The sequence below is a fragment of the Taudactylus pleione genome, unplaced genomic scaffold, assembly GCF_031769625.1.
Source record: "Taudactylus pleione unplaced genomic scaffold, aTauple2 ptg000192l, whole genome shotgun sequence".
Lineage (NCBI taxonomy): Eukaryota > Metazoa > Chordata > Amphibia > Anura > Myobatrachidae > Taudactylus > Taudactylus pleione.
Window position 1 is genome coordinate 2,171,502 of NW_028284594.1, and position 27,655 is coordinate 2,199,156.

Below are 27,655 nucleotides of genomic sequence, written 5' to 3' on the forward strand. Positions count from 1 at the left end.
CATTTTGGATGCCTAAATATTGTACCTGTCAACATTATAGAGTCTGTGTTTTGAATGTCTACATTTTGACTGTCTAAGAAATGTACCCAACCCCCCACTACTAACCTTATTAGCTACTGCTACTATAAATCCCATTTAACCTTAATAGAGGGGAAGGTGAGTGAAGGAAAAGGAGAAACCAAGGTGAAGATGAAGAAAAGATCAAAGTGCACTTGAAAAGGGGAATGATAAGGCAAGGAGAGAGGAGCCAGCCATCATGGGAGAGCAGATTAGCCCCCTGCCCTTACTGGTTATACACCCTGTCTATGATCTCAAGAGAGCCACCAGCAAGGATCTAAAATCTGTATTGGCCAGACTAGTATCGCAGCCCTCCTAGCTCCTAGCCAGTACAACACTGGCTTAAGCATAGGTCTATAAATTAAGGGGCTTGCATGGGGCTTTACTCATGAACCATTGTGGCACCTGTAGTGGATTCTTTGCTGCTACAGAGTTCACATACATTGTTTTTAAGACGAGAAATAGGTTTATATATTTTTAAATAGCCTTATATAGCCAAATATTGAGAACAATACTAGAAACAAACTAGTTTAACTCCAGATATTTAAAAAATGCATAAACCTAGCTCTCAAGTATTACACAGGGGAGTAGCAAGGATCCTTGGAGCTTAGAGACAATAGATGCCATTGTTCCCCGCTAGTACCCAACTGGCTGTTGGAGGGAGCATATCCAGCATGCAGAGTAGGTAGAGGCAGAGTATGAGTTGAACTGGAGGGTCTCTGAGTAAATTGTCATCATAGTGCAGTACTTTGGTGAATTAGTTTTATCTGTGGCCCAAGGCTGTACGTAAACCATGGGCCTCTACCACACATTTGAGTCTCTACAACTGTGAAATATACATTAAGCAAAATGTTTAACAGTGGAAGGGAGAGAAAAGTCATATTAAACAGTACATTGGTCCTCACCCCAAATTACATTAATAACTATTCTCCACACTGACATGATAGTCTGCCGTGTGAAGCAGACCAATCTGTCTAGCTTTTGCACAATCTCTGCACTCTTGGGAACCACCTGTGTTGAAGGATGGTGTAGAAAAGGCATGTCAAACTGACGGGCCGCATACAGCCCAAAGAAACATATGTGGCCCAACAGTGTGGACCTAAATACATGGGGTGACTGGGCCACATAATATTTGTGTTTAAACTTGGAACGCTGGTCTCTGAAGCGATCAGAGACTAAAGAAGCCTCTGATCGCTTCAGAGGCCAGGGTTCCCAGTGATGCAGTTCGCGAGTGCGCGATGTCACCCACGTCACCCACGATGTGAGCGGCCTGCCCTGCTAGATCTAGTTAGATCCAGTCAGTGGCAGGTGTCTATGCAAGAGCTGTGCCCAGCGGTCAGCGTTAAGAGAGGTAAGTAAGAGAGAGGTAAGTACTGCACAGGAGAGTGGGGCCTGTTCTACACTGGGAGGGGGCACAGCATAAGGGGCATTACTGGGGGCACTACTAGGGACATTACTGGGGGCACAACATAAGGTGCATTACTGGGGCACAGCATAAGGGGCACTACTTGGGGCATTAATGGGGGCACTGAATAAGGGCCACTACTGGGGGCACTGCATAATGGGCACTACTGGGGCACTGCCTAAGGGGCTCTAATACAGGGGGCATTGCATAAGGAGCTCTAATACAGGGGGCATTGCATAAGGAGCTCTCATAAAGGGGGCATTGCATAAGGGGCTCTACTGCAGGTGGCACTGCATAATGGACACTACTAGAGGCACTGCATAAGGAGCTCTAATACAGTGGGCATTTGAATAAGGGGCACTGCATAAGTGGCATTACTGGGGGCACTGCAAAAGGTACACTACTGGTGGCACTGTAAAATGGACACTACTGGGGGCACTGCGTTAGGGGCTCTAATATAGGGAGCATTGCATAAGGAGCTCTTATAAAGGGGGCATTGCATAAGAGGCTCTTATACAGGGGGCACAGCACATTCATGCTATCTCTAAGTCCTGCCACTTTCAGCTGTGTAATATTTCTAGGTTCAGACCCTTCTTCATCCTGGAGACCACTGAATAGCTTACTCATGCCCTTGTTATCTCCCATTTAGACTATTGTAACCCCCTACTCTCTGGTCCTCTCTCCCATCACTTCCTTACAATATACAATTGGGAAGCCGGCTGCCTTAATACTGGCAGCCGGCTTCCCGACTGTCATATCCTGGCGAGGGTGAAATGCCGGGCGTCTAGATGTAGACGCCTGACATTTCCCCAACGCCAGGAGACAGGTGCCCGGCATCCCGATCGAAGGGATGCTGGGCGCTGCGAGCGGACAGCTGCGGGGGGGAGGGTTAGGTTTAGGGCACCCATGGGAGACTTAGGGTTAGGCACCCCCCCCGGAAGGGTTAGGGTTAGGCTAGGGGGAGGGAGGGTTAGGGTTAGGCATCCCCGGGGGACATAGGTGTAGGCAGCGGGAAAGAGGGGGGGTTTAGGGTTAGGCACTTAGAGGGAGGATTAGGGTTAGGCACTTGAGGGGGGTTAGGGTTAGGCACCCCTAAGGAGGGTTAGGGTTAGGGGGTTAGGTTAGATTAGTAAGTACTTACCTATCGACGATCGGGATTTCCAGCGCTGTCGGGCTTACTCATGCCCTTGTTATCTCCCATTTAGACTATTGTAACCCCCTACTCTCTGGTCCTCTCTCCCATCACTTCCTTACAATATATAATTGGGAAGCCGGCTGCCTTAATACTGGCAGCCAGCTTCCCGACTGTCATATCCTGGCGAGGGTGAAATGCCGGGCATCTAGATGTAGACGCCTGACATTTCCCCGACGCCAGGAGACAGGCGCCCGGCATCCCGATCGAAGGGATGCCGGGCGCTGCGAGCGGACAGCCGCGGGTTGGGAGGGTTAGGTTTAGGGCACCCGTGGGAGACTTAGGGTTAGGCACCCCCCCGGAAGGGTTAGGGTTAGGCTAGGGGGAGGGAGGGTTAGGGTTAGGCATCCCCGGGGGGGACTTAGGGTTAGGCACCCCCCGGGGGACTTAGGTTTAGGCAGCGGGAAAGAGGGGGGGTTTAGGGTTAGGCACTTAGAGGGGGGATTAGGGTTAGGCACTTGGGGGGGTTTAGGGTTAGGCACCCCTAAGGAGGGTTAGGGTTAGGGGGTTAGGTTAGATTAGTAAGTACTTACCTATCAACGATCGGGATATCCAGCGCTGTTGGGCTTCTGCTGCCGGGAACTCTGCTGTTGTCGGCCAGGTGCTGCCGGGAATCGAACCGCTGGCCATGCGGCCGGCGGTATTTCATTCCAATTCCTTCCTTACATCTACTCTCAATGCTGCTTCCCTCATCTTCTTATCTCATTGCTCTGGTTCAGCCACTCCTCTCTTTCAACTCTTTCACTGGCTCTTCTTCCCCTCCAAAATAGTTTAAGCTACTCGACCTCCCTTTTAAAGCATGCATCACTCCTCCCAAACCTACATATCCGACCTTATGTCAGTGCACACTCTCTCTTGCCCTCTCTGATATTTCTCTGATTGTTTCCATGCTGATAACCTAATCCCACTCCCGCATGCAACTTCTGTGCTGTTCACCTCTTATGGAAATCACCTCCACCCTCTCTGAATAGCCTATTGTTTGTTTATACAATTATTTGTTCATTCTATTGTAAATCTCCCTGTCCCTGTATGGCACTATGGACATTTGTTGGCGTGGTAACAATGAAACATGTTTATAGAGCCACCAACCCACAATAATTGTACTGCAGTTGGTCAGAAATTGGTTAGTTATGATAATTAGATAAATCTGTGCTGAATAATTTCCGTACGTGCATTTTACTAACTGTATCTATAAAATCTGTTTGTGAATAGGATATATATTTCCTTTTCTCTACAGAATAATTATTTGGCTTTACTTTTTAAGGGTCATTTCATCATCATTTCATTTATACAAAAGCATGTGAATATTAACATTTTCGCATACTTTTGTATTAAGTGTCAGGGTCATTCATCAAGTTCCGAAAAAGCATTTTTTTCAGGACTTGATGGTGTTACTGAGCGCCATCCCGAGATGGCGTTCAGCCCCTGATAATCTTCACAGGCTGCCATTTACACAGCAGCCTGTGAAGATTTACAAGCCAGCAGCTGCAGCCAGCAGAGGAATCTATTCAGATCTCTCCCTGCTGTGCATAACTCCAGGAGCTGAGAGCTATGGGGCACCACAGGGCTGTGTGCGATTCACCTGCTTGCGATCCTCCTCCTGTCCAGGCTCCATTGCGCTGCTCTGGGAAGAGAGAAAGGTGAGTGAAAGTGGGGGGGGGGAGAAGGAGGGAGTGAGGACAGACCGGACACTGAGGAAAGCTAAGGGACACAGCAGCGGAGGGGTGCAAGCAGGGGTGAGGACAGGGCCGATCTTGCGGAAAGCTTATGGGACACAGAAGCAGGGGGAGGAGAGAGGACACAGGGGGGGGCATCTGACAGAGCGGACACCGGGGAGTGGCACAAAGCAGCAGGGGGAGAGATGACATAGAGGACGGGGGGAGCCTTACACACAGCAGTGAGGGCCACAGACGTAGGCGGCTACGGCATGAGAGGGGCACAGGCATTGGTGACAGCGGGGAAATCTTTGGAGCATGCCAGGTGTAGGGGGAAAAGTATCACTTTTCCGAAAAGCTGACTCCACAAAAAGCAGCTTTTCGGAAGTGATACTTTAGGCAGTGAGCCATGATGAATGCCTCCAAACAGTTTTTTAAACTCGCAGTGAGTTTAAAACAGAATTATCACAAGTGATAATTATGTAATGATGAATAGACCCTTAATATCCTTGTACATTTCATATATGAGCTGTCTAGTAAATTTCTTCAAAAGATTTGTTCTCATGCTAGCCCTCACCCCCCTTCTCTGGCACCTTACCGTACATCTGCAGGCAGTTAAATATTTTTCCATAAACGGTTTTCCTGCATCCAATCTTACAGCCAGATATTTATTTTCTAAGGAAGAAAGGCTTCCTCTCACATTTCATTTTTACCTTCAGCAGACAAGTGTTAAGTGACAGCTGGCAATTCATATTGCTTATAAAATGTGGAACACAGAATAGCAGATGTTTTTTTCATGCTTAGCACTAGGTTTCATTGCATTCTATGCTCCTAGTGAAGAAGTTTACAGATGGTGGAATTGTATGTGGAAAGGAGATGTGGAAAACACACTTGTTTCTTTGCATATTTATATCAGCCATTAACAATGTATAGCATTGCCGGACACATTGGCTATTTGAGTACAGGATCTTTCTCACCTATATACCTAAGGATAATCTTATTTTTGTTTATTCTTTCCATTAATTACAGTGACCGTATCACCTGGGCTGCTGAGAGTGCAACCCATGTTTAACTTGCAGCCTGTGGCCACGTGTTACAATAGAAAGCTACTTTTTCACATATGCACTTTCACACACAACCTAGAAGTATCTATTATTATAAACGTTAAATTAAGGTTGCTTTACTGGTAACAGTTTAATGTCAGAGGAAAAGGTGTTAAGGTATATATCCCAATAGCAATTAGTGGTTTAGATATTGAATTATATATGTAACTACTGGCCAGAGTTACAGGAGGGTAACTGAAGTACAGAAGTTCTGATAAATCAAATAGATTATTATCAAGGATACAACAGAAAAAGTGGTGCGCTAATGTCAAGCAGAGATCAATAGTAGATCGGTGGCAGCTGACACAGTGGGATTCCTGCCTGAATATCCCCAAAACAAAACAGAATTATGTTTTGAAGCATTTGGGATCTTGTTATCCGTCACCAAACTGTCTCAATTGGAGTGGTGAACTGACCCTTTCACTATTGAGGGATCAGAGCAATCCCTTATTCAGGATAAAGACTCTGGACCTCATTCAGAGCCGCGCGCAAGATGCGAGTGCTTGCTCTGAATGAGGGCGGCCGCCTCTTTGTAAAGAGCCAGCCCCCTGGCCGTTCGCTAACCTGTGGGTGACCACCCACAGCTTTAGCGAGCGGCCAGGTTGATGGTCGCGATGGTCAAGACCATCACGACCATCAGGGCTTGCGAAGAGACCCTTGTGGTAGGGTCTCGTCTACCGCAAGCTCCAGGCAGCTTCCTGCTCTAACAGAGCAGGAGGCACCCTACTGACATCACTGGTGATGTCAGTAGGGCCGCCTACAAAAGGCAGGCGTTCCTTCAGGAACACATCCGTTGTCTGGCCACCCCCCCACCACGCCTACAAAACGGGGCGAGCTGTTGATCAACATCGACAGCCGCCCCTTTTGTAGCGAGCCCCGGAGTGACAGAATTTCTTTCTCGCTCCGGGGCTTGCGCATGCGCCGGACCCGTTCTGCACCTGCACAGAACAGGTGCTGCACAGGTGCCCCACCATTGGAGATGTACGCAAACCATCAAATTTACGTACATTTCTGTATGAGGCCCATAGCTAGGTGCCACTCACAAAATCAGAGATAAGACCAGTATGAGTCTATGCAAAACACATTAAGTTGTATTTTCACATCTAATAATATGCGCTTATTCTTTAGTCTTTAGTTCTTTTTTAAACCGTGTTTAGTAGAAAATGTTAAGTGATATTTTTGGTCAGCAGCTTTCCTCATTAAATATAACCAAACCTATCAGTTTTACAGACAGCTAATTTTTCAGCAATCATCTATGTAACCTAAAAAGGAGGAGAAAAAAACATTTACCTTGGCTGTTGGACCTAAATCATCTTTTAGGAAAAAGTAAAGACAATTATTATTTTTGAAATGTCAGAACTTGTTTTTTCTTCCTTTCCAAGGCATAGATATTGTATCATCAGGTTGAAAGTAAATTATTACAGCATCTTCTTTGGCAAACAGTAGGGATATGAAATCAGCCAGTGCTGTAACTGACGCACACAATTTGGGCAGGGATTCTATGAAGGGTTTAATTTAGACATGTCTCCTCCAGTGTATGTATTGGCCAAGCCAAAATGCTCTTTCCCCGCTCCCCCAGTTCTCCTGATCTGTTCATATAAGTGTTCCACAGCCCAAACAGAACTTTTGCTCAATTATGTCACAACTGCATTAGTCTCTGTGGTCTCCTTAACTAACGTCAGTGAAGATCAGGTTTTGTTTAATTTGGGTTTTGTGTAGGAAACAGTCTGAAAGTACGTACAGCAGTAAAAAAAACATAGCGGCTGATTTATCACAGTCCTCCAAAAAGTCCTCCTGCTGGCTCAGTTGTCGTTGGGACTATATTAATGGGACAAAACTTCCCTCATCATGAAAACATTTTTAAACACCAATTAACAATTAATTATTATTGCCCCTCCCAGCGGCTAATGCTAAGGGCACCTCGTTCTGCCTGGCGTCCTTCGGTGTTCCGGCGTCGGGATTAAGATAGGTGTCGGTATTTCAATGCCTATCTTAAGTCCCTTGTCGGGATTCCCGTGTCGGTATTGAGACCGGCGGCATCGCGGCCGCCGGTCTCATAACTACATCCCCCTTATTTAATACATAATGATTGCTCTCATTTTAGGAGTATTGTGATTCCTCCCCTTCTAATACTGTATAAGAGGCAATTATTTTAAAGCGATTATGTGGTAGTTTGGTAAAAACTTCAGGCAAAAACCACCACAAAACCAACATAAAACATATGGGTCTGCTGGTGATTTTCAGAGGTTTCAATACCCGATGAAAAGCACAGAAATGTGGGCTTTTAGTTCCATTGTGTATGGCAAAGTGTTAAGTCAACCATAACTACTGTGGACCACTATTACTGAGGCAGGTGAGTTTCACTCAGCTGCGTCAGAGATATATTTTGTTACATTGTGTCAATAACTCATGTTTTTTATCTCTAAGATAATAATTAATGAATCTGCCTTATCACCACAATTAAGACTCTATTGATAAGTAAGCCCCATAGGGATGGTTATCTACTCATGTTAAATGCAGCTCAAAATTAATTATCTAAACCTATGCGCCCATGTTTTTTTTCTTGTTCTCTTCTCCATTGTGTTTATTTTATTTTGGCGATGGATTAGAGACTGTAACTTGCATAGAGATCATTGATCACCTAAGAGTAACCATGCGCACGGTGCTTAGCGAGACAGATGTCAGAGCAGGGATTTCTATCCACAGACAGCAATAGGCAGCTTTCTGTCTCTCCACTTTCCTAATAAAGACAGAGAAGAGATGAAAATTAAAAACACCAATGTAGAAAGGCAACTGTCAAAGTGACTGAATTTCCATACACAGCTGCTCTTATAGGTGAATTAAGAAGAAAAATACCCCCACCCAGCACCTGGGATATATATTGTATTATTCTGAATTTCCTACGTCATGCATAGGGGATGTAGTTAAAAGACAGATGGCCGGGAAGCCGTCTGTCAAAATGCCGGCATCTAAATCCACCTCAGGACTAAAGACAAGCGTTGAAATGTCGATGCCAACCTAGATCCCAATGCCGGAATCTCGACAGACGGCTTCCCGAACGAAGGTAAGCCGGCCACTGGTAGCTCATAGGGTTAGGTTAGGCACCCCCCGGGGGAGTTAGGGTTAGGATCGCCCCGGGGTGGGTTAGGCTAGGGGGAGGGGGAGTTAGGGTTAGGCATCCCATACCCATTCCATACATAGAGGTAACTGGCTTTGCTACAAAATATATTTTTAAATAAAAGTATCTATTTCATACAATGCTTTAGTTGATGTTTTTCCTACTGTAATACATTATTTTATGCCATGATCTTCTGAAGCATGTTTTACTAATGAAAATGTTTAATATATTTTTTCGGAATTTATTTCCTTTGCATAAAAAGTAAAAACTGGATATTGGGTAAATAAGGGTCCTTAATATGCCTTTAATGATTATATTTAAATAAATTTAGCCTGTTTTCCATCATATCTCGTGCCTTGGTCCTCTGTAGAGTAAATAGCTGTTTAGGAGGAAGGAGCTTCTCTACGTTGTATCACATTAGTGGAAATTTTGATGGTTTAGTCTTCCTACTTTATGCTGATATGTTTCCTTTTGGTTTGGTTTATAGTTAAGTATATGAATGAAGTGTGATAGTCAGATATCAATGTAAATTTCATCTAAACAGTTATATAAAGAAATCCACCTAAAAAAAACCCCGAATAATGTATTAGACCTACAAGCTGTACCTTCTCTTTTCCAGATGGTGTGGGCATCATCAAATAAAATAGGTTGTGCTATCAACACCTGCAATAACATCAATGTATGGGGAAGTACATGGAGGCAAGCTGTCCTTTTGGTGTGTAATTATTCCATAAAGTAAGTCAAAATATCTCCTATATTTCTTTATCTGTAATTGGGGTTAAATCATGAGTTTGTGGGGGTAAGCACTGAAATATTGTCTTTGTTTTTTTTACAGCAAGACATAAGACAATTGGGGACATCAGAAAAACTGATATTTAATATTGTTGGTGATGAATAATAGGATGGTCAGAACAGGATAGTCATAATGTACAATTGAAGATAGCAATAAGAATAGTAGGCAATAGACAAAGGGGACAGGTTTTGGACAGCCTTGGAAAGGCAGGTGACACTGATGAGATGTCTGTGGACGTGTCTGTTGTTTGTCTGTATTATAGTATGGGGTCTATTTATCAAACTGTGGAGAAGTGGAGAAGTTGCCCATGGCAACCAATCAGCTCCTACCTTTTATCTTATAGACTGTACTTGATAAATGCTACTTCGAAGCTGATTGGTTGCTAATGGGCAACTTCTCCACTGGTTCACTCCTTAACACTTTTCACTGCTTGATAAATAGGCCCCTATATGTTTTATATGTGTTGACAAGATGTCATGAGAGACGAGGAACCCAATAGTGATATACACCAATGGTCACATAATAATTCCAACAGTACTATCTCTTTATACCATAAACTTATATCAAGGGTGGCATTATAAAGAGCATAAAATATAATGGCATTCATAGATTATAATGTGAATAAGCCTGGTAGAACGTGAGTCAGGTATTATTAAGGGCACTGTACTTCATTAATCTTGGCATAAAGGACAATAAACCAATTTAACCCCAAATACATGGCTTCTGACCACACCTGCAACAAATAAATACTTTTGCAGAACACATAAACCAGCATATTGGTGGACCACTGTTCAAGTCATTGTTAAGTTTTTTTAGTCACTAGAGGAAGGAATTTCAGACTATAAACATTATGAATAGACTACAAAACCACTATAAAACGTGCTTGTTAAAACTGAACCATGTGTCCCTTTTACCAAGGACAAAAGTATAGTTCAAACACTGGAACCAATCACAAACTCTTATTCCACCTACAGTGACTTCCGTATTCCAACCTGGGCAGATGACATTGTATTCAGGAAGACAGTCTAGAATGTGCCCGTTTGCTTTCGCATGCTTATTTATTCACCAATTTAAAAGAAAAGTAAAAAAACAGCCAAGGTTGGGATGTTCATAAAATATGTCTATGTGCTTGGGATTTTCTTTAGTGTGAAATAGTCTTGAGCAAAAGGAAATGTAATTTATAGGTCCACAGATCGGTAAAAGGATCGAGTTTAAAACAAAACTTTTATTATATTCAATAAAATAGCAAGTAGACTCAATTAGTAATGAAATAATAAAAAAAAATAAGCGTGAAGAAAAGTAAAGTTGTGGTTAAAAATGTTTCAGAAAACTGTCTATTATACCACATTTAGCACATGTATAGGCACTTTCTACTGAATAAATAACAATATACAAATGTAGTTATGTTACATGTTATTAAATCAATAAAGATGAATTCTTCTCAGGACAGCTGTCACCCCCTCAGATGGTGTCACCTGGTGTGGCCTGCACCCCCCTAATGACGTCACTGAACCCTATATTACTTTTACATATAATGGACTTTGTCATCTCTGTAATATAAATCCCACTGTTCGGGCTGACTGGTAAAGCTCTAATGTAGAAGAGGGGATTAATAAGTAGATTCTGGAGAAATTAGGAACAATGGGCTAAATTCAATTCAGTGCGATGTTGAATAGCCGCGGGAGAGAGCTCCCCAAAGCTCTTTGGGCGGCTAAAGGATTTCTTCTCGCACCTCCCTGGGGATGCGAGGAGAAATCCGACAAAAGTGTCAGACGTGCAGCTGTTTGCTGACTTAGCACGACGGTAACAGCCACGCGTCCGGCACTTTAGTTGGAGAATGCCAGTTACTGCGCCTTAACACCCAGGTTAAGTCGCGAGAACTGGCATTCTGATACTAACCTGCTTCCCGACCAGGTAAACAGCATGTTGAATGGAATAGCTGCGGGAGCTCCCTCCCGCGGCTGTTCAACATCGCACTGAATTGAATTCGGCCCAATGAGTCCCATAAAGTGTACCAGAAAGAAATTAAAGGTAAACTACCTCAAGTAGTGATATACATTAATATAATTCTCCTCAGATAAAATGAAGGCTATATATTAAATATGCTCCCACAATATCATCACAGACTGTGGGGCCTATTCATCATACCTAAAAATTCGATGGAGGTAATTAGGTTTAGAACTCGCATGGAGTTCTACCTAATTACTGGAGGAATTCATCATTCCTCCTCCTCTCCATAACTATCTATTTCGAAAAGCTGTCATTGTTGCGATGACAGCTTTTCGTGAAATGGATAATTTTCCCTATCTACCCGTGTGCAGTGCCCCCTGTAGTCTTGGTCATTATGCAGTGCCCCCTGTATTTGTGCCCCTTATGCAGTTCCCCTTGTATTTCTGCCACCTAAAGTAGTGCCCCTTAAGCAGTGCCCCCTGCATTTGTGCCCCCTAAAGTAGTGTCCCTTAAGCAGTGCCCCCTGTATTTGTGCTGCATAAAGTAGTGCCCCTTAAGCAGTGCCCCCTGCATTTGTGCCCCTTAAGCAGTGCCCCCTGTATTTGTACCCCTTAAGCAGTGACGCCTGTATTTGTGCCCCAAAAAGTAGTGCCCCTTAAGCAGTGCCCCCTGTATTTGTGCCCCCAAAGTAGTTCCCCTTAAGCAGTGCCCCCAGCCCAGTACTTAACTGGCCAAGCTGGCTCTGGCTACCGCTGACGCTGCTGCTGCCTCGCTCTGACTGGATCTAACTAGATCTAGCAGGCGTGCAGGGCAGGCTCCTCTCATCACGGGTGACGTCATGATGTCACCCGCACAAAGTATCACTGGGAACGTTGCCCTCTGAAGCGATCAGAGGCTTCTTTAGTCTCTGATTGCTTCAGAGACCAGCGTTCCCAGTTCCAGTGGGGGAGCCGCATTTTAGAAACAAAAGAGCTGCATGCGGCTCGAGAGCTGCGGGTTGGCCATCCCTGGCATAGTGTCTTGTTCAGGTTCAGGTTGGACACATTGTTTCACCAAGCAAAATTAGTGTAACAAGTTAAAAGTATTAAATGCTTGAGCATATGTTAAGGAGATACCCCCGTTAACTCACATGTGGCTCCAGATTGTAATGTCACTGGATATTAAATGCAATGTTGCCTCTAATGAATACAGCAGCATACATAGCTCCCCAATGCATGTCCAGCATGTCCACTAATTATAAAGCAATCTGAGTGCACAGCGTCTTATTCAGTGTCTAATTTGACATTGTTTAGTATAACACATAATAACTGTTAATTAATTCTTGCAAGTGCATTTTTTGTGGATATCCAATTTTCTCCTATGTAGTCACCGATCACAATAGAAGGCACTAAGGGCCTGATTCAGAGCCGGACGCTCTGAAAAAGCGTTTGCTCTGAATCAGTGCATTTTTTATTTTTTTTTGTGCGGCCTCCTGGCCGCTCGCTTAGCTGTGGGTGACCAGGTGACCATCAGGGCTTGCGACGAGACCCTTGCGATAGGGTCTCATTCCCGCAAGCCCCAGTGAGCTTCTGGCTTCAGGCCAGAAGCTCACCACTGACATCACTCGTGATGTCAGTGGGGCCGCCCCCAAACGGCAGGCGTTCCATCGGGAATGCCTCCGTTTGGCCAGCCAACCCCCCTAATAAGCCTAACCCCCCTAATCGCTCAAAATCGACAAATGCGTAGGGGGGCCCTGTATATTAAGTACCAGCACAGGGCTTTTCTGAGCCGGTCCTGGTTGTGGAAAAACAGGGGACAAATGAGTAGGGGTCCCCTGTAATTTCCATAACCAGCACCGGACTCTTTCTAGCTGGGGGGGTAATGCCACAACCATGGAAAACTTTTCACCGGTTTCCCCGGCCAAAGCATTACCCCTGACCACTAGTCAGCCCCGGCACTCTGGGGAGGTAGTGACCCCCCCAATAAAGGGGTACCCCTCTTCAGGGCAGCCCTGGCCTAGTCAGTCTGATAGCCTGGGGCTATCCCCGGCACCCCTGCCCGGTAGATGCTGGGTTGATAGTGTAAAAGTGTTGTGTAAAAATTAGAAGTTAAAATATTGTCTTTAGCTGTGGTACTTCACGTCCCAGCAAGCCTCCCCCGCATGCTGGTAATTGGAGAACCACAAGTACCAGCATGTGGGGCATTACGGGCTCACTGGTACCTGTAGTTCCACAGCCAAAGAAATACTTAAAAAAAACGCACTGTGTCAGTAAAAGTTTTTTATAACATACATGCACACACAAATGCATACTCACGCTCACTATCACACATACTCACCTAGTATCCCTGATGCCATCATGTCCCCTTGTCCAGTAGGAATCCATCGGGGTACCTATAATAAAAAATCCATACTCACCTCTCCTATGCGATGTTCAAGTCCTCTTCGTTCCATGTAGGCATCTAGGGGGTTAAAAAAAACGCCAATTTCCCAAAACCATGCCGGACAGGAGGAAAGGTATGTGTTTACACAAGAATGACTGGGCTACGCGTGTGCTCAGTCAATGCAGTTTCCGTCGGAGCTGCTCGCTGTTTGGCTGTGTGCGGTCAGCCTGTCTCCTCCATAGACTTCAATGGTGAGAAATCTCCATTGAAGTCTATGGTGGGAACCGCGACATTGTATCCAATGATGTAACCACAAGGTTCACCTCAAGTAACCTTGACCACCCAGTGCGCAAGAATATATTTTAAAAAGTTTGAGAACCACTGAGCTAACTGGTCTCACTAAAACTGTCAATAAACTATTTGAACTTAAACAACCTGAAATCCGGAATCGGTATGTAATGCCTGTTGACGGGATGCCTACTGTCAAAATACTGACAGCGGTATCCCGACAGAGGTTGGGTAAGTATACTTACCCTCCCTGCTTCTCCCCCTAACCCTCCCTTCTTGTAGCCTAACCCTCCCCACCTCGTACCCTAACCCTCCCCATTAGTGCCTAAACCTAAATTTCCCGCCTTCATGCCTAAACCTAACCCTCCCCCTTAGTGCCTAACCCTAATGCCCCCCCCCACCAGTGGTGGCTGACCCTAACCCTCCCCAGTAGGGGGCCTAACCCTAACCTCCCCCCCAAAACCTAACACTAATCCCGCTATGCTATCTAAACCTAAACCCATCCCCCACGCGGCTAACACTAAGGGTGCCCCAGCGTACCTTCGTTCAGGCTGTGGTCCTCCTGGATTCCGGCATCGGGATTAATATAGGCGTCAGTATTTTGACGCCTATCTTACATCCCTTGTTGGGCTTCCAGCGTCAGGATTAAGGCCGTCGACATTGCGGCCGCCGGTCTCATAACTACATCCCCTGAAATCCACCTATCGGCTCCAAGACTAGCAACTTATTTAAAGGCCTATTTATCAACTAGTTTTAACATACGCAACGAGTGATAAAACTCATTGTGTATGATAATGGTGCTCCAGCCAATCAGCCAGGGGCATATTTAGAGAGGAGGGGGCCCGTGTTCACTCACCATCGGGGCCCCCTCCTCTCTCTCTGGCAGCTGTAGTGTACACATTCAGACTCCGGGCACTAGTCTGTGTCCAGAGTCTACTGGGCATGCGCAGTACACCTGGAAATGGCACGGCAGCCATTTTCACAGCGATTTCCCTACTGCGCAATGCGCAGAACGCCGGGAATGTGGCCGCTGCGGACACTTTCCTGAAGTTCTGTGTAGCGCCTCTCCAGCCGATGGGGGACATCGTAGAGGTAAATATGTGGTAGTATGGGTGCAGGGTGTGCGGTGGGGCTCCCCTGGACCCAGGGGCCCGTCTGCCCCGCACACCCTGCACCCATTATAGATACGCCCCTGCAATCAGCTCCTAACTGTCATCTGTTTAAAAAATTACAATTGGGAGCTCTTTGGCTTCAGCACCATTTATCATATGTGATGAGTTTTATCACTCGTTGCTTATGGTAAAACACTTTGATAAATAGGCCCCTTAGCATTAGGCTTATACGTCCTTCAGCTATCTTAAATAAATAAGAATATGTATAAAAATCTCTTCAAACTGTAAGATACATGGGTATATATCTATTAAATTACGTTAATAAATCTAAATATATACATTTATTTTTTAACATTTTCTGTGGACTTTTTAAAAATAAAACAAAAATTGTGTGCAGGAACTTTGGTTGTGCCTTTTTTGGAGTGTAAGGCAAAATATATTACAAATGTATTGACCTAATGCATAATCCTTGCAGTACAGCTAGCAGTTTATGGGGAGTTATTAAACACCTGTGGGCTATAGCACCATGCACACACACTGCAGCCCAACATGCCTAATTTTCTTACATACCACTATGGGGTGCGAGGGAAAATTGGTGATGTTGGCGACCACAAGGTGCCAGCATTCTGGCCATTCTCCCCAATATATCAGTCTCCTCTAGTTGTATCACATACTTCTGTAGAGATATTGGGCCTGATTCAGACCCACTCGCGAGCGGCTGTCCGCTCGCAAGTGGGTCGATGTTATGAACTGAGCATGCGCACGACGGAGGGAGCTCCGTCGTGCGCATGCGCCAGACGCGACGAGCGAAGGAAAGTCCTTCGCTCGTTGTGTCCGATCAAAGGGGGCGTGCTGTCAATGTTGATTGACAGCACGCCCCCTTTGGTGGGCGTGCCGGGGGCGTGCCTCCCTGAAGGGGGCGTTCCCACGGGAACGCCTCCCGTCAGAAGCCGGCCCACTGACATCACTAGTGATGTCAGTGGGAGTGATTTTGGCTCTTATAGAGCCAAAATCACTCGAGCTTGCAGTTGAAAACCTCAACCGCAGGCTCCGGCACGCAGATTCGATGGTCGCGATGGTCACAACCATCGCGGCCATCAAAATGCACGCTCGTATAGCCTGTGGGTGGTGACCCACAGCTATACGAGCGTCCAGGAGGACGCTCCATTTTCATGGAGGGCGGCCCTCATTCAGAGCGTGCGCTCTGCTCAGAGCGTACGGCTCTGAATGAGGGCCATTCTTCCTATAGATATGGAAATTGGTTCTCTGCGTCTTACAACTTGCTGTCCAGTTGCCACCCAGAAACGCCTACTTAACATTAGGCCCCGTCCGCTTGAGACGGAACTACTTGCAATTTCCATTGCATGACACCTGTGCAGACCGTATTTCTGACACATGCACTCGCCTCACAATTAGCCCGAACGTTTGTTCATCCCAGGAGTGTGTACATTTGTCTTTGTAACTATACATTTGTGGGCCCATAGGAAAATTTTGTAAGGGCGCCCATGTACCACCTAAGGTTGAAAAAACTCCTATACACGTGGGGCTTTAAGATTGAAGGTGGGACCACATACTACATGGTAGTTAAGCCTTGGCTCAGAGGTGACACTAATAAAAATATTTCTTTCTTAACAAAAAACAATTAACAAATTAAAGAAAACCACCTCCTTGAAAATGCAGGTATCTATTTGTAATGTACCTAACCGTGAATGTATGTCACCAAAAATGTTAATAAGCAGCATAGCAACCCTAGTTAACACAATGCCCACAGTTTTCATGTAAGACTAATATCCATTTTTTTTATTTTTCTAGGGGCAATTGGATAGGAGAAGCTCCTTACAAGTTGGGAAAACCATGCTCGGCTTGTCCGCCCAGTTATGGAGGCGTGTGCAGCAATAATATGTGTTTCTCTGGTGTAAAATCCAATACACTCAACTGGTTTTAGATAAATGAATGAAGAATGTCAAGATCAGTTATTTTGTAAAAGCTAAAAGATGAATGTCTTATTTGTGTAGTCTGGAGCTGAGATGCAGACAGTTAGTCCACTTTATATTATTATTCCATAGCTAGAATGTGCGACCCACTTGTCTGCCATTGTGCAATAGATAATGATGGGGTGGGCATGTTTACTATACATTGGCTGCTCAGTGAATCAATGACAAGGCTGCATAGTTGTTATTGCTTCAGGCCAATTAACAAATGGGGCTGTGTATAAACTATTATGACATGAATGTAGCTATATAACCATAAATATACCCATCAGAAAGAACATAGTCTATTACGAAGCTGCGACTTGGAGAATGTGCAGCACAAGTGCCATTGTTTTTAGTATTCTTACATCATGATATTATGTTTGTAAACTTATGCACTTGCCTCTATTCTTAAGGGAAAGTGCATAGATTAGTGCCTTTGAATGGTAACAATATTTTGGGTCCATTGGAGCGCTGTTTGCAATAACGCATCTCATACTGCACCCAAATACATGGGGTGAATATTGTGCATATAGAGGGATATTCACAATTTAGTGGGTGTTTGCACCTTATAGAACTTCAAGTTTATATTTACACTTCCCTAGAGCTTGTAGAGATTGGCCCCTGTCTGTAACTTCTAGGCACTTGTTATATACGAGACAGCACACAAATAAAAACATTAAAATATAGACATAATGTAACACAAGAAACAAAGGCAGTTTTTATACCTTCTTGCTCCTAGATTTAATTAAGAAATAAAAATCTCAGATAAGCATTGTTGTAGGAGGCAACAGCAAAAGATATCATTGCTTAAGGGATTGCCGGTTGGACATTTGAAGTTTGCCTATTTGCCGGCATGCAATTTATCTACTCTTTTGAAGTTTTTATTTTTAATGAAATGCACATTCATGGACCGCAGCTAATAAATGGTCCCACAAACCATCTGACACAGGCATCTTCCAAAATTCGCATTGAGACATGAGCTGAGCATTGCGTATTCCACATTTTTCCTGATCATAGCCTACCTTTAGGATCATAGACGAGCACAGATAGTATCTTGAACGTAAAACTGTAAAACTCGCTGAAAAAAAGCATTTTTGAGCAATCCAGTATTTACTGTTTTAATTTGTATTTACTATTTCTGTAAAAATATTGGGTAATGACATGCAAACAAAACAGATTAGAAATGTAAACTGAGAATTTATATATGTATGTACTAATATGCACTGAATATAGACAAAATCAATGTTGTGAGTTTCCTACGCATAATTGAGCCAATTGGATTGAACATGTGTAACATGAAACTGTATATTCCTTTGCTGTTATATCTTTTGCATATTAATAATTTTTTTGTAACATGTTATGCCTTATTTTCCCTAAACCACCCTTGTGAAAGGTCCATCATTTTGCAGGAGCATTACATTTTGTCTAAAAGGGATAGGATTTACACATTGGTAACCAGATTTCACCGAATTATGAATGTCACTTATGAAGCTCAGGGGTCTATTTACTAAGCAGTGTTAGGAGACAGAGTGAAAAGTGATAAGGTGCCAGCCAATCAGCTCCCAACTGTCATTTTTCATACACAGCCTGTGAGATGGCAATTGGGAGCTGATAGGCTGGCACCTTATCACTTTTTACTCTGTCTCCTAACACTGCTTAGTAACTAGACGCCTCAGAACATCTCAGACGTCTTTAGAAGTGCTGTCTTCCTAGATTTCTGCCAGACGTCACGTGCTTGTAAAACAAGAGGAAGACATTTGCAGAGGGACAGTAGTTTCCATGGTCTGATAGGAAGAGTTAGCTTGAGCGACTACATTTCTCTCACTACAGAGTAGACACACCAGCAAGCCTAGCTTTGCAGAACAGTGCTGACAATAAGATTACATTTTGCAGAATGGCATTATTGAAATTCTGTTAAAAGAAATGTAATAAAGGGCTAGAGATGGTGCAAATGCACGGGCATTCCTTGCTTTCATGGAAGGGCATGCAGCTATTCACTACACAACAACACTGGACTATTGTAGCAGCTGGGAACTGCAGGAGACGGAACCTTGTACTACACCTTTAATGGCATGTATTTTGTACCTTCTACTTTTGCAGAGAAGTGCATTTCTAGCCATGCTTTACCTGATGTAACAGATAAGCTTTAAATTAGGGATGTGCAGGCTCAGATTAGTTCGGATTTTTCCAGCCAAAAATCGGGTCTCAGAAAAAGGCAAAACGTCTTCTTTCATGAACAAACATCATCTTTCATAGTTTTTTGTCCAGGAATGATGATGTTTGTCCATGAAAGATGACGTTTTGCTTCTTTCTGAGACCCGATTTTTGGCGGGAAAAATCCGAATTTTCGGCAAAATCCGAACTATCCGAGCCTGCACATCTCTACTTTAAATACGCAAAAGTACCAGATGTAATTGCAACAGCTCCAATGTCCCCTTATATATTTTAAAACATAAACAGAAATTTGTTAGGGGGGAAAAAACAGATGGTTGAGTGGATAGCAGTGAGCAGGCGCGCTCATTAAAGTGTGCTGTGTGGACAATTTAGGTGCAATGCAGTTTGCAGTGTACATTCAGTGTACTTCATTACTGAGGTCCACAGTCAAGTGACAAGTGCCGTAGCCATTTTCTTTCATGCTTCCTGCAGCCATTTTGTTAACTTGTGCATTGTGTATGAAATTCTTGCAAGTCTGAACTGCAACCAGATTTGACCACTTCTAGCACTGTTTATTCAGTAAGCTGTGAATTCCTTATTTTTTATTGGTTTTTTTTGTTATCCAACTTTTATGTATGTAAATCCTCTCAAAATATTTGTTGAAAGCACTTATATTTGTAAATGATATGTCTGCTATACTATTACCACACAATAAATGGTGTTTTTCAGAGTATTTTAAGTGGAATGGTATTAAGCTATATTAGATGTAATCAAACACAATCCTTCTGTCATCATACATACATTTGCTATTGGTAAAGCACACTATTACCCTACAGTTCTTGTGTAATGGTGCATCATAATGTGGTGGCATTTCCATCACAAAACACAAGTGCAAACGACATGTGAAAACACATATATAAACAATACATTTGCACGTTTGAGATTGATATGTGGGGTATGCACACAGTTGATATATGTTGGACACATTTGTGTGTGTTTGCAAGCGATCCAGAGCTTCTCCACTCATTTCAGTGGGGTTTCATAAATTTTGTACTCTCCCTGAAAAAATATTAAAGCATAAGCTAAGTGCTCCACCAGTGAATAAGAGAAAATCAATTGACGGAGTGTAATCAAAAGAGGTTTCCAGTGATAGCACCAGTTCATCTTTTTATGGTACATTAATTTAATTGAAAAGCTAAACAACCTCATTGAAATGAATGGCCCGCCAAAATTGGACATCAGAATGAGGCAAAACATCAACTTTCAAGAAAATATCGCCAAAGATGTCCGTGAAAGATGATTCCATCAGCAGGTGGTGGCAAAACTGAAAATACCTTTCAAATCATCTTGTTATTATCTGTATATTATATTGTCAGCCTTTAAATATACTTGCAATTTAAAACAAATACATTTTGAATTGATTGTGACCATCTATTCTAGATGACGCTGCTTTATTGGTCTTTGTTATTCTCTAATGAACTAAGCAACATGGTACCAAGGTAAATTTTGAAAGATCTACAATTATATCAGGGTAGACAACTTTTATACTTTTAGCAACAATTGTTATTATACACCCATATGCATGTTTATTCTTTTGGAAAAATTACCAGTATCTGTGGGAATGCACCTAACATTTATGTTTCCACCAAAACAAACCTCATAAACAATTGTCTGACAATAAAGCACAACTGCCACATATGGCCCATGTCTACAAATGCATGTGTTTATACAACCGAATAAAACAATTAATATCACCACGGAATCCTGAGAATATTTTATTCTAGCAGCCCCATGTAAGGAAAATGAACAAGGTAAGAGGCTTTCAAGAATAGGAATTGGGCCTTATTGATAGTTGGTTGCATTGTGCAGCCACAACTTGAACTTGTTTTGTGCTAGATATGCTTGACCGGAGCTGGAATGAGCATTTAGACGCAGTTAGTGGGCGTACAGACATGGTACTGCAAATTACAGAAAGGGCGAGGTGTGAGTGTGTAGTCATGAATTGCCACTATACTGGTCACTGAAAAGATGTGTTTGGCTGGAGGGGCCTGACTTGTAAGTACTAAAACTCTGGTGTAAGCTGCACACTGATGATACTGATGATGAGTTTTGAGAATAACACAAGTATTGGTTTTCACAAAGGTTGCTGCTTTAGTGTTTTTAGACCTTTTTGTCAGATGTTACTATGGTATACTGAAGTAAAATTACAAGCATTTCATAAGTGTCAAAGGCTTTTATTGACAATTACATTAAGTTTATGCAAAGAGTCAATATTTACAGTGTTGACCCTTCTTTTTCAAGACCTCTGCAATTCGCCCTGCCATGCTGTCAATCAACTTCTGGGCCACATACTGACTGATGGCCACACATTATTGCCTAATCAATGCTTGGAGTTGGTCAGAATTTGTGGGTTTTTGTTTGTCCACCCGCTTCTTGAGGATTGACCACAAATTAAGGTCTGGGGAGTGTCCTGGCCATGGACCCAAAATTTAGAAATTTTGTTCCCCGAGCCACCTGGTTATCACTTTTGCCTTATGGCAAGGTGCTCCATCATGCTGGAAAAGGCATTGTTCGTCACCAAACCTGTTCTTGGGTGGTTGGGAGAAGTTGCTCTTGGAGGATGTTTTGGTACCAGTCTTTATTCATGGCTGTGTGAGTGAGCCCACTCCCTGGGCTGAGAAGCAACCCCACACATGAATGGTCTCAGGATGCTTTACTGTTGGCATGACACAGGACTGATGATAGCGCTCACCATTCATTCTCCGGACAAGCGTCTTTTCCAGATGCCCCAAACAATCTGAAAGGGGATTCTTTAGAGAAAATAACTTTACCCCAGTCCTCAGCAGTCCAATCCCTGTACCTTTTGCAGAATATCAGTCTGTCCCTGATGTTTTTCCTGGAGAGAAGTGGCTTCTTTGCTGCCCTTCTTGACACGAGGTCATCCCAAAAGTCTTCGCCTCACTGTACGTGAAGATGCACTCACACATGCCTGCTGCCATTCCTGAGAAAAGCTCTGCACTGGTGGTGCCCCGATCCCACTGCTGAATCAACTTTAGGAGACGTTCCTGGCGCTTGCTGGACGTTCTTGGGTGCCCTGACTGTCTGGCTCCGTTGGAGACTTTACACTCCTGTGCACCCTGCTCCAGTGTTCTGAATCTCTCTTTGTGCAGTACTACAGAGTTCATTTTCGCAAAAAAATACTGTGACAAGTGCCCACACATGCGCCGACCGGCCACCGCTGCTACCCCCCCAGCGTTAAGTCCCACCCCCGTCACCAAGCCCCACCCCCCACCATTGCAGACCCCCCACGACCCCCACTCTCCCCCCACAACCCGCCCTCTCCCTTAATTACACTTAGCTGCATGATCCGGGCTCCGCTGATGTCCTACAGTCATCTGACGTCCCATACTGCCCTGGGACCCTGTAAGGTGATGACTGGGCTGCAGTGCAGCATGGGAGACCTGCTGACCGGAGAGAGGACATCACTGGAGCCCCGATCACCGGTCCCTGGAGTCATGCAAGTTTGGGAGTTTTTTACTTTTTTTTTTTTACTGTGAATCAGCGTGTGGTCTGTTTAGACCACACAGCTGATTACTGGAGCCGGCTCCAGGCTATGCTTTCCCCTATCAGAGTGGAGCAGGAGTCCAGTAACCAGGGGAGACCCTGGATAATGCCACCTTCTGGTGGCGTTATTATCACAGGGCTTTCCCCGGTATTTTTTCACATTTTATTTTTAGTAACTTTGGCCAGATCACATTTCCCATTACAATTATGGGAAATGCGATCTGCTTACTAAAAATAAGTGATACTTAGGGGTTGGAGTAGAATTTTACGAATTCTATTCCAATTGCCCTTTAGTAACTGCAGGTGATATTAAAATAATGTGAAAAGGGTGTGAAAACACCCTTTTTCACTTTATTTTAGTAAAAATAATGTTAATAAATAGAGCCCTATATGCTGTCATCACCTCATTCCTATGCATTGTTCCTGAGTCCTAATTAAACACCCGTGTGTCATGCTCCAGAATTCTTGCAGTGCCTCTTTGTATTGCATGCCAGCATTCCAAGTTGCACCAGCCTGTGCTGTACTACTGAGGCTTCATTAAACACCAGAGTGTGGGGCACCATAATTCTGTGCTGCCTACTCAGTGTATCTAGTCTTTCCTTAGTAACTCCGTTGACTCTGTTCTAGTTTCACTAAAGTCATGTCTGGTGCTCAGACTGGGAGGGACACAAACTGCAGGGTATCTGAAGTGGAGTCCAAACCCCATTAGATTCCCCACCTCGTGGAAAGCAGTAGCTAACCAACACTGACAGAAAGAATTCCCCACATTCCAATGTCTTTCTAACAGAAGCCTAATCACTGGAAATGTAATAACCAATGGCATCCTTCCTAGGTTCATTCTTATCTGCCACTTATATAAAAAAAATAGAATTCATCTGTTTGAAGATGATACTGTAAAAAGCACAATTGCGGGGATGTCAGTAGTCAAGACATGCAAAATAGTACATCCAACCAAACAAATAAATTCAGGGAATAGCAGTCACCTCAAGTCTTGGTCCAGGCAGGTAGGTCAGAGTAGGAGATCACTGAGCAAAAATTGATGTGAGTAGGCAGGGTTATTGCTGCAAATATGTTGTCATTTAAATACATTTCTTGAATGATGGTTTACAATCTCACTGAATGAACTGATAGTGTAACTCCCACTGTCATTTAGTATACGGTTTTGGCAATGGAAGATTTATCTTATTGGCACCAGACTGAAGCTTAGCACCAGAAGCTCAATGCTGATACAGACAATGGGCCTGATTCCGAGATTTATGCTATGCAGATATTTACTGAGATCAAGTGATTGTTAGCCATTACACATGCACGCATGCTGTACTATGCACATGCATTGATTGTATTGTGATCATGCTCACACTACGGATTCACTCTCAAAGTGAGTGACAGGTAGTCAGTGTTTGGGGGAGGTAATTGAGGGGCTAGGCAAATGCAGGCTTATTGGGATGTACATACATTAGCCTTTGCGATCTCCTTTTCAGCATGAGAGATCTCTGTGTGACAGGAGTGATGCAGTTTTGGAGGCTGGTCAGATTTGACATACAAGCTACGTGGTGGCCCAACCTGCATCGATGTTACCGATGTTTACGCTGTTCTCTCAGATATGAGAAGGCAGCAGTGAACGTTCCTATGCTCAGCTAAGCTTTGGAAGGTGGTAGCATATTTTAGCAACTGCGATCCGTAAGAGATTGCAGTTGTGATTGCATTAGCGTAAATCTTGGAATCAGGCCCAATGACTCCATAGCAACCCAAGCCCTGTGGATCCCTCTGTCGCCTCCTCACTCCCTCCTCAGTGGCTTTGTGCATGCGTAACCCGCATGCGTAGCCGTGCCAACGGGGAGGAGATAAGTAACGCTAACCGAGGGGACAGCTGCTTTTCGGAGCAGCTATCCCCTCACTGGAGCAATGATTAATTGCTCTGGTGTAATCTATCCCCCGCTGCAAGTTGGATACTTAAGTATCCCTTGCAGTGAGTTCAATACTTAGTCATCGGAAGCCATACGGCCTCCGATGATGAATAGGCCCCAGAGTCTGAAGTACTGGTCTGGGGGAGGGGGAGATTAGCACTGGCAAATACTGTGAAGTGAACTGAGGCAACAGTGAAAAGGAGAGTGTCTGATCCTGTGACTATTAAAAGAGGGAGAGGTGGTCCAGTCCTAGAAGTGAAAAGGATCCATAGTTCATTAGTTTGCAGAGAGAGAGAGTATGTGTTGGCAGTCTCTGAAGTACCAGAGTGTGTGTGTGCAGTTTCTGAGGTACCTATCTGCAGAGCTGGATTAAGGGGGGGCTCCCATGGCCGGAGAACGTTGGGCCCGATAGTGCTGGAGGAAAGTGTCAAAGAGTATACAACAAGGCATGTAATTGCCTAATCTGCATATACTATAGAGGGGAAAAGTAAACCTATAGTGCTGACAGAGGTATTGAAATAAATTGCCGGCAGCAATCCTGCAAAGATTCCCGAATTAGGTAATTAGGGTTATAACTGTGAGGCTTCTGTGGTTTCACCAGACTAACATTACAATAGGAGAGCCAGCATGTAATCAAGATCCCTTTTAAGAACCAGTCCCGAGTCCAACTATTCAATTAGTACACCAATGTATGTATGGTCATAAGTTTTTTTGACATTATTGTAGATTCAATATATTTAATTAGAGTATAGAAATAAGAATTGCTGACTTGGTGTATTTAAGCTAAAACATATTCTTGCCTGGGAGAGTTGATATGGGATTTGCCCTGTTTGAGAATTGCTTTGGGTGGAAAAGATCCTGTATTTATTTTTTTAGAATAAAGGTTTAATTATCTAGTTTTCACTGGGTCTCGTGCAGTAGTTATTGTTATAGGAGATAGATAAGGTGCACTTTTCATAAAATATTCATAAGGTTATAATTGTGCCATGTATCCAATACCATTCAATCAATTGTTTGTTAATCAGGTAGGAAATTTTGTTTGAAATCTGAATTAGTTTTGTTTTACTAAATCCTTATTCCATTAATAAATTACAAAAAAACAAACACTTAAAGGGTTACTCATTTCCATTCTGTGTAGGGCAGCACAGATGGTGTAATGGTTAGCATTACTGCCTCACAGCTCTGAGGTTGTGGGTTTGATTCCCACCATGCCCCTAACTGTGTGGCGTTAGTATATTCTCCCTGTGCTTGCGTGGGTTTCCTCTGGGTACTCCGGTTTCCTCCCACACTCCAAAAATATACTGGTAGAATATAGATTGCAATCTCCACTGGGGCAGGGACTGATGTGAATGGCCAAATATTCTCTGTAAAGCGCTGTGTAATATATGTGTGCTATATAGATAACTGATAATAAATAAATAATTCTGTGTAGATTGTTGGTATATTGGGTAGGGAGGTCCATCATATTGTAAAATTAGGCAATATGAGTTTCTGCAGGTTGACCCCTCTACTGCCATGAAAATGAAGACTCAGATGAAGTCACAGCCATGCTATGAGATAAGAAGCAAGCTGTGTCAGATCATGTGACCCTATCACACCTACTGTAGCTCCAATACAGATGAGCAGGTGTAATAGAAGTCATGAGAACATTTTTGAAAACTTCCACAAATTATTTGCTTTACCCCACCATGTTGCTATGGAATTTTGCATAAATTGAATTTCACATCAGAACAGGGTATTTGCCAGAGGTGTGAAGTTCCAGCAACACAATTTGTGCCAAAATGTGCAGTGTTTCCAATGTTCTTCCACTGAAAGACACTATTGCTCTGACACAGTGGGTCCTTAATCTTGTAGACATTTATGACACTTGTTATGGAAAATAATCAGTTCAGTTCCATTAAAATGCCATTTGGGTGACGTCTGAGTAATTTATGTCAGTTTTGCACCGTTAAATATTCACCAACTCTGTTATAGCGAAAGAATTATTGCACAATCAATACCGAACTTGTGCCTTAACCAGGTGCTCATTGTCACCATTCACAAAGGGCAAATTCTTGTACCTGGCAATTGCCCCCCCCCCCCTTCCTTTTAGGAAGATCAATTTATATGAATTAATAAAAAGAGAGATCATATATTAAATAATTTATGATTGTATGTGGTAATTGACATAGATGTGCACTGTTTGTGAGGAAAGCATAACATAAATATTGGTGGATAAAATCAGTTTACAAATACATGATAGACAGATAACAGGGGTTACACAGGCTATTCCATAATTACCCTAGGATTTGTATTTATTTATTGAGTAAAGTACTGTAGTGAGGAGGCACAGCAAATAGCCGTGTTTGAGTTTCAGGCCTTAGTGTTGCTATAGTGACAACAACCTTGTAGATTGGTCACCATAAGAGACTGGTTACTGTTTAACATCTCTTTCTACATTAGCCATGATTAAGAGAATCAATATGATAACATACAACACACTACTGTGCCTTGTTTTACAACACCGCACCTCGCAGCTCTCACCTGGACCTGTTCCTCCATGTCGGCTGTTAACTCTTTTCTAAACTAGAGTCAGACACGAGACATGGTCAATGTCAACACCGAGCTCAACTCCAGCATGGAAATCACATACGGTAAGGGGACACAACAATTTAGTCATTTTTATGTTTGTGTTTGTTATACTGTATTTATTACTTTTTTTGCTATGCAGCATTCATGAAAATTCATAAAAGCACAAAATGTCTGATAACCAAGCAGAAAAATAGACAACCTTTATAAATGTGAGGTATGTGTAATAAACAAACATAAAAGGGAAAAGATTTCTGGATTTTTCTTTTTCTTTTTTTCCTTTTTAAAGAAAAATAAGTTACCTGGATTTATTACATATCGTTTCCTTCAGAAAATGTCAGTGCTAAATTTCAGACAACACATGAAGAAAATAGACTTTGGTCTTCAGTCTCACGCTTTCCTTCCAAAGCTAAATATCAGCAAAGGCGGACTTTTTTTTATTGTGTTTTATCACC

At 43.3% G+C, this 27,655-nt stretch overlaps 1 protein-coding gene across 1 annotated transcript in view; it reads left to right on the plus strand.

Moving 5' to 3' along the window:
- The window catches only part of R3HDML (R3H domain containing like), an 84,654-nt gene extending 67,117 nt beyond the window's left edge, over window positions 1-17,537 (plus strand). Inside the window, exons 4-5 of the mRNA XM_088476750.1 lie at window positions 9,150-9,265; window positions 16,847-17,537. Of these exons, the coding sequence (XP_088332876.1) occupies window positions 9,150-9,265; window positions 16,847-16,979 (249 nt within the window). The 3' untranslated portion in view covers window positions 16,980-17,537. The remainder of the gene's footprint in view (window positions 1-9,149; window positions 9,266-16,846) is intronic.
- The last annotated feature ends 10,118 nt before the right edge of the window (window positions 17,538-27,655 follow it).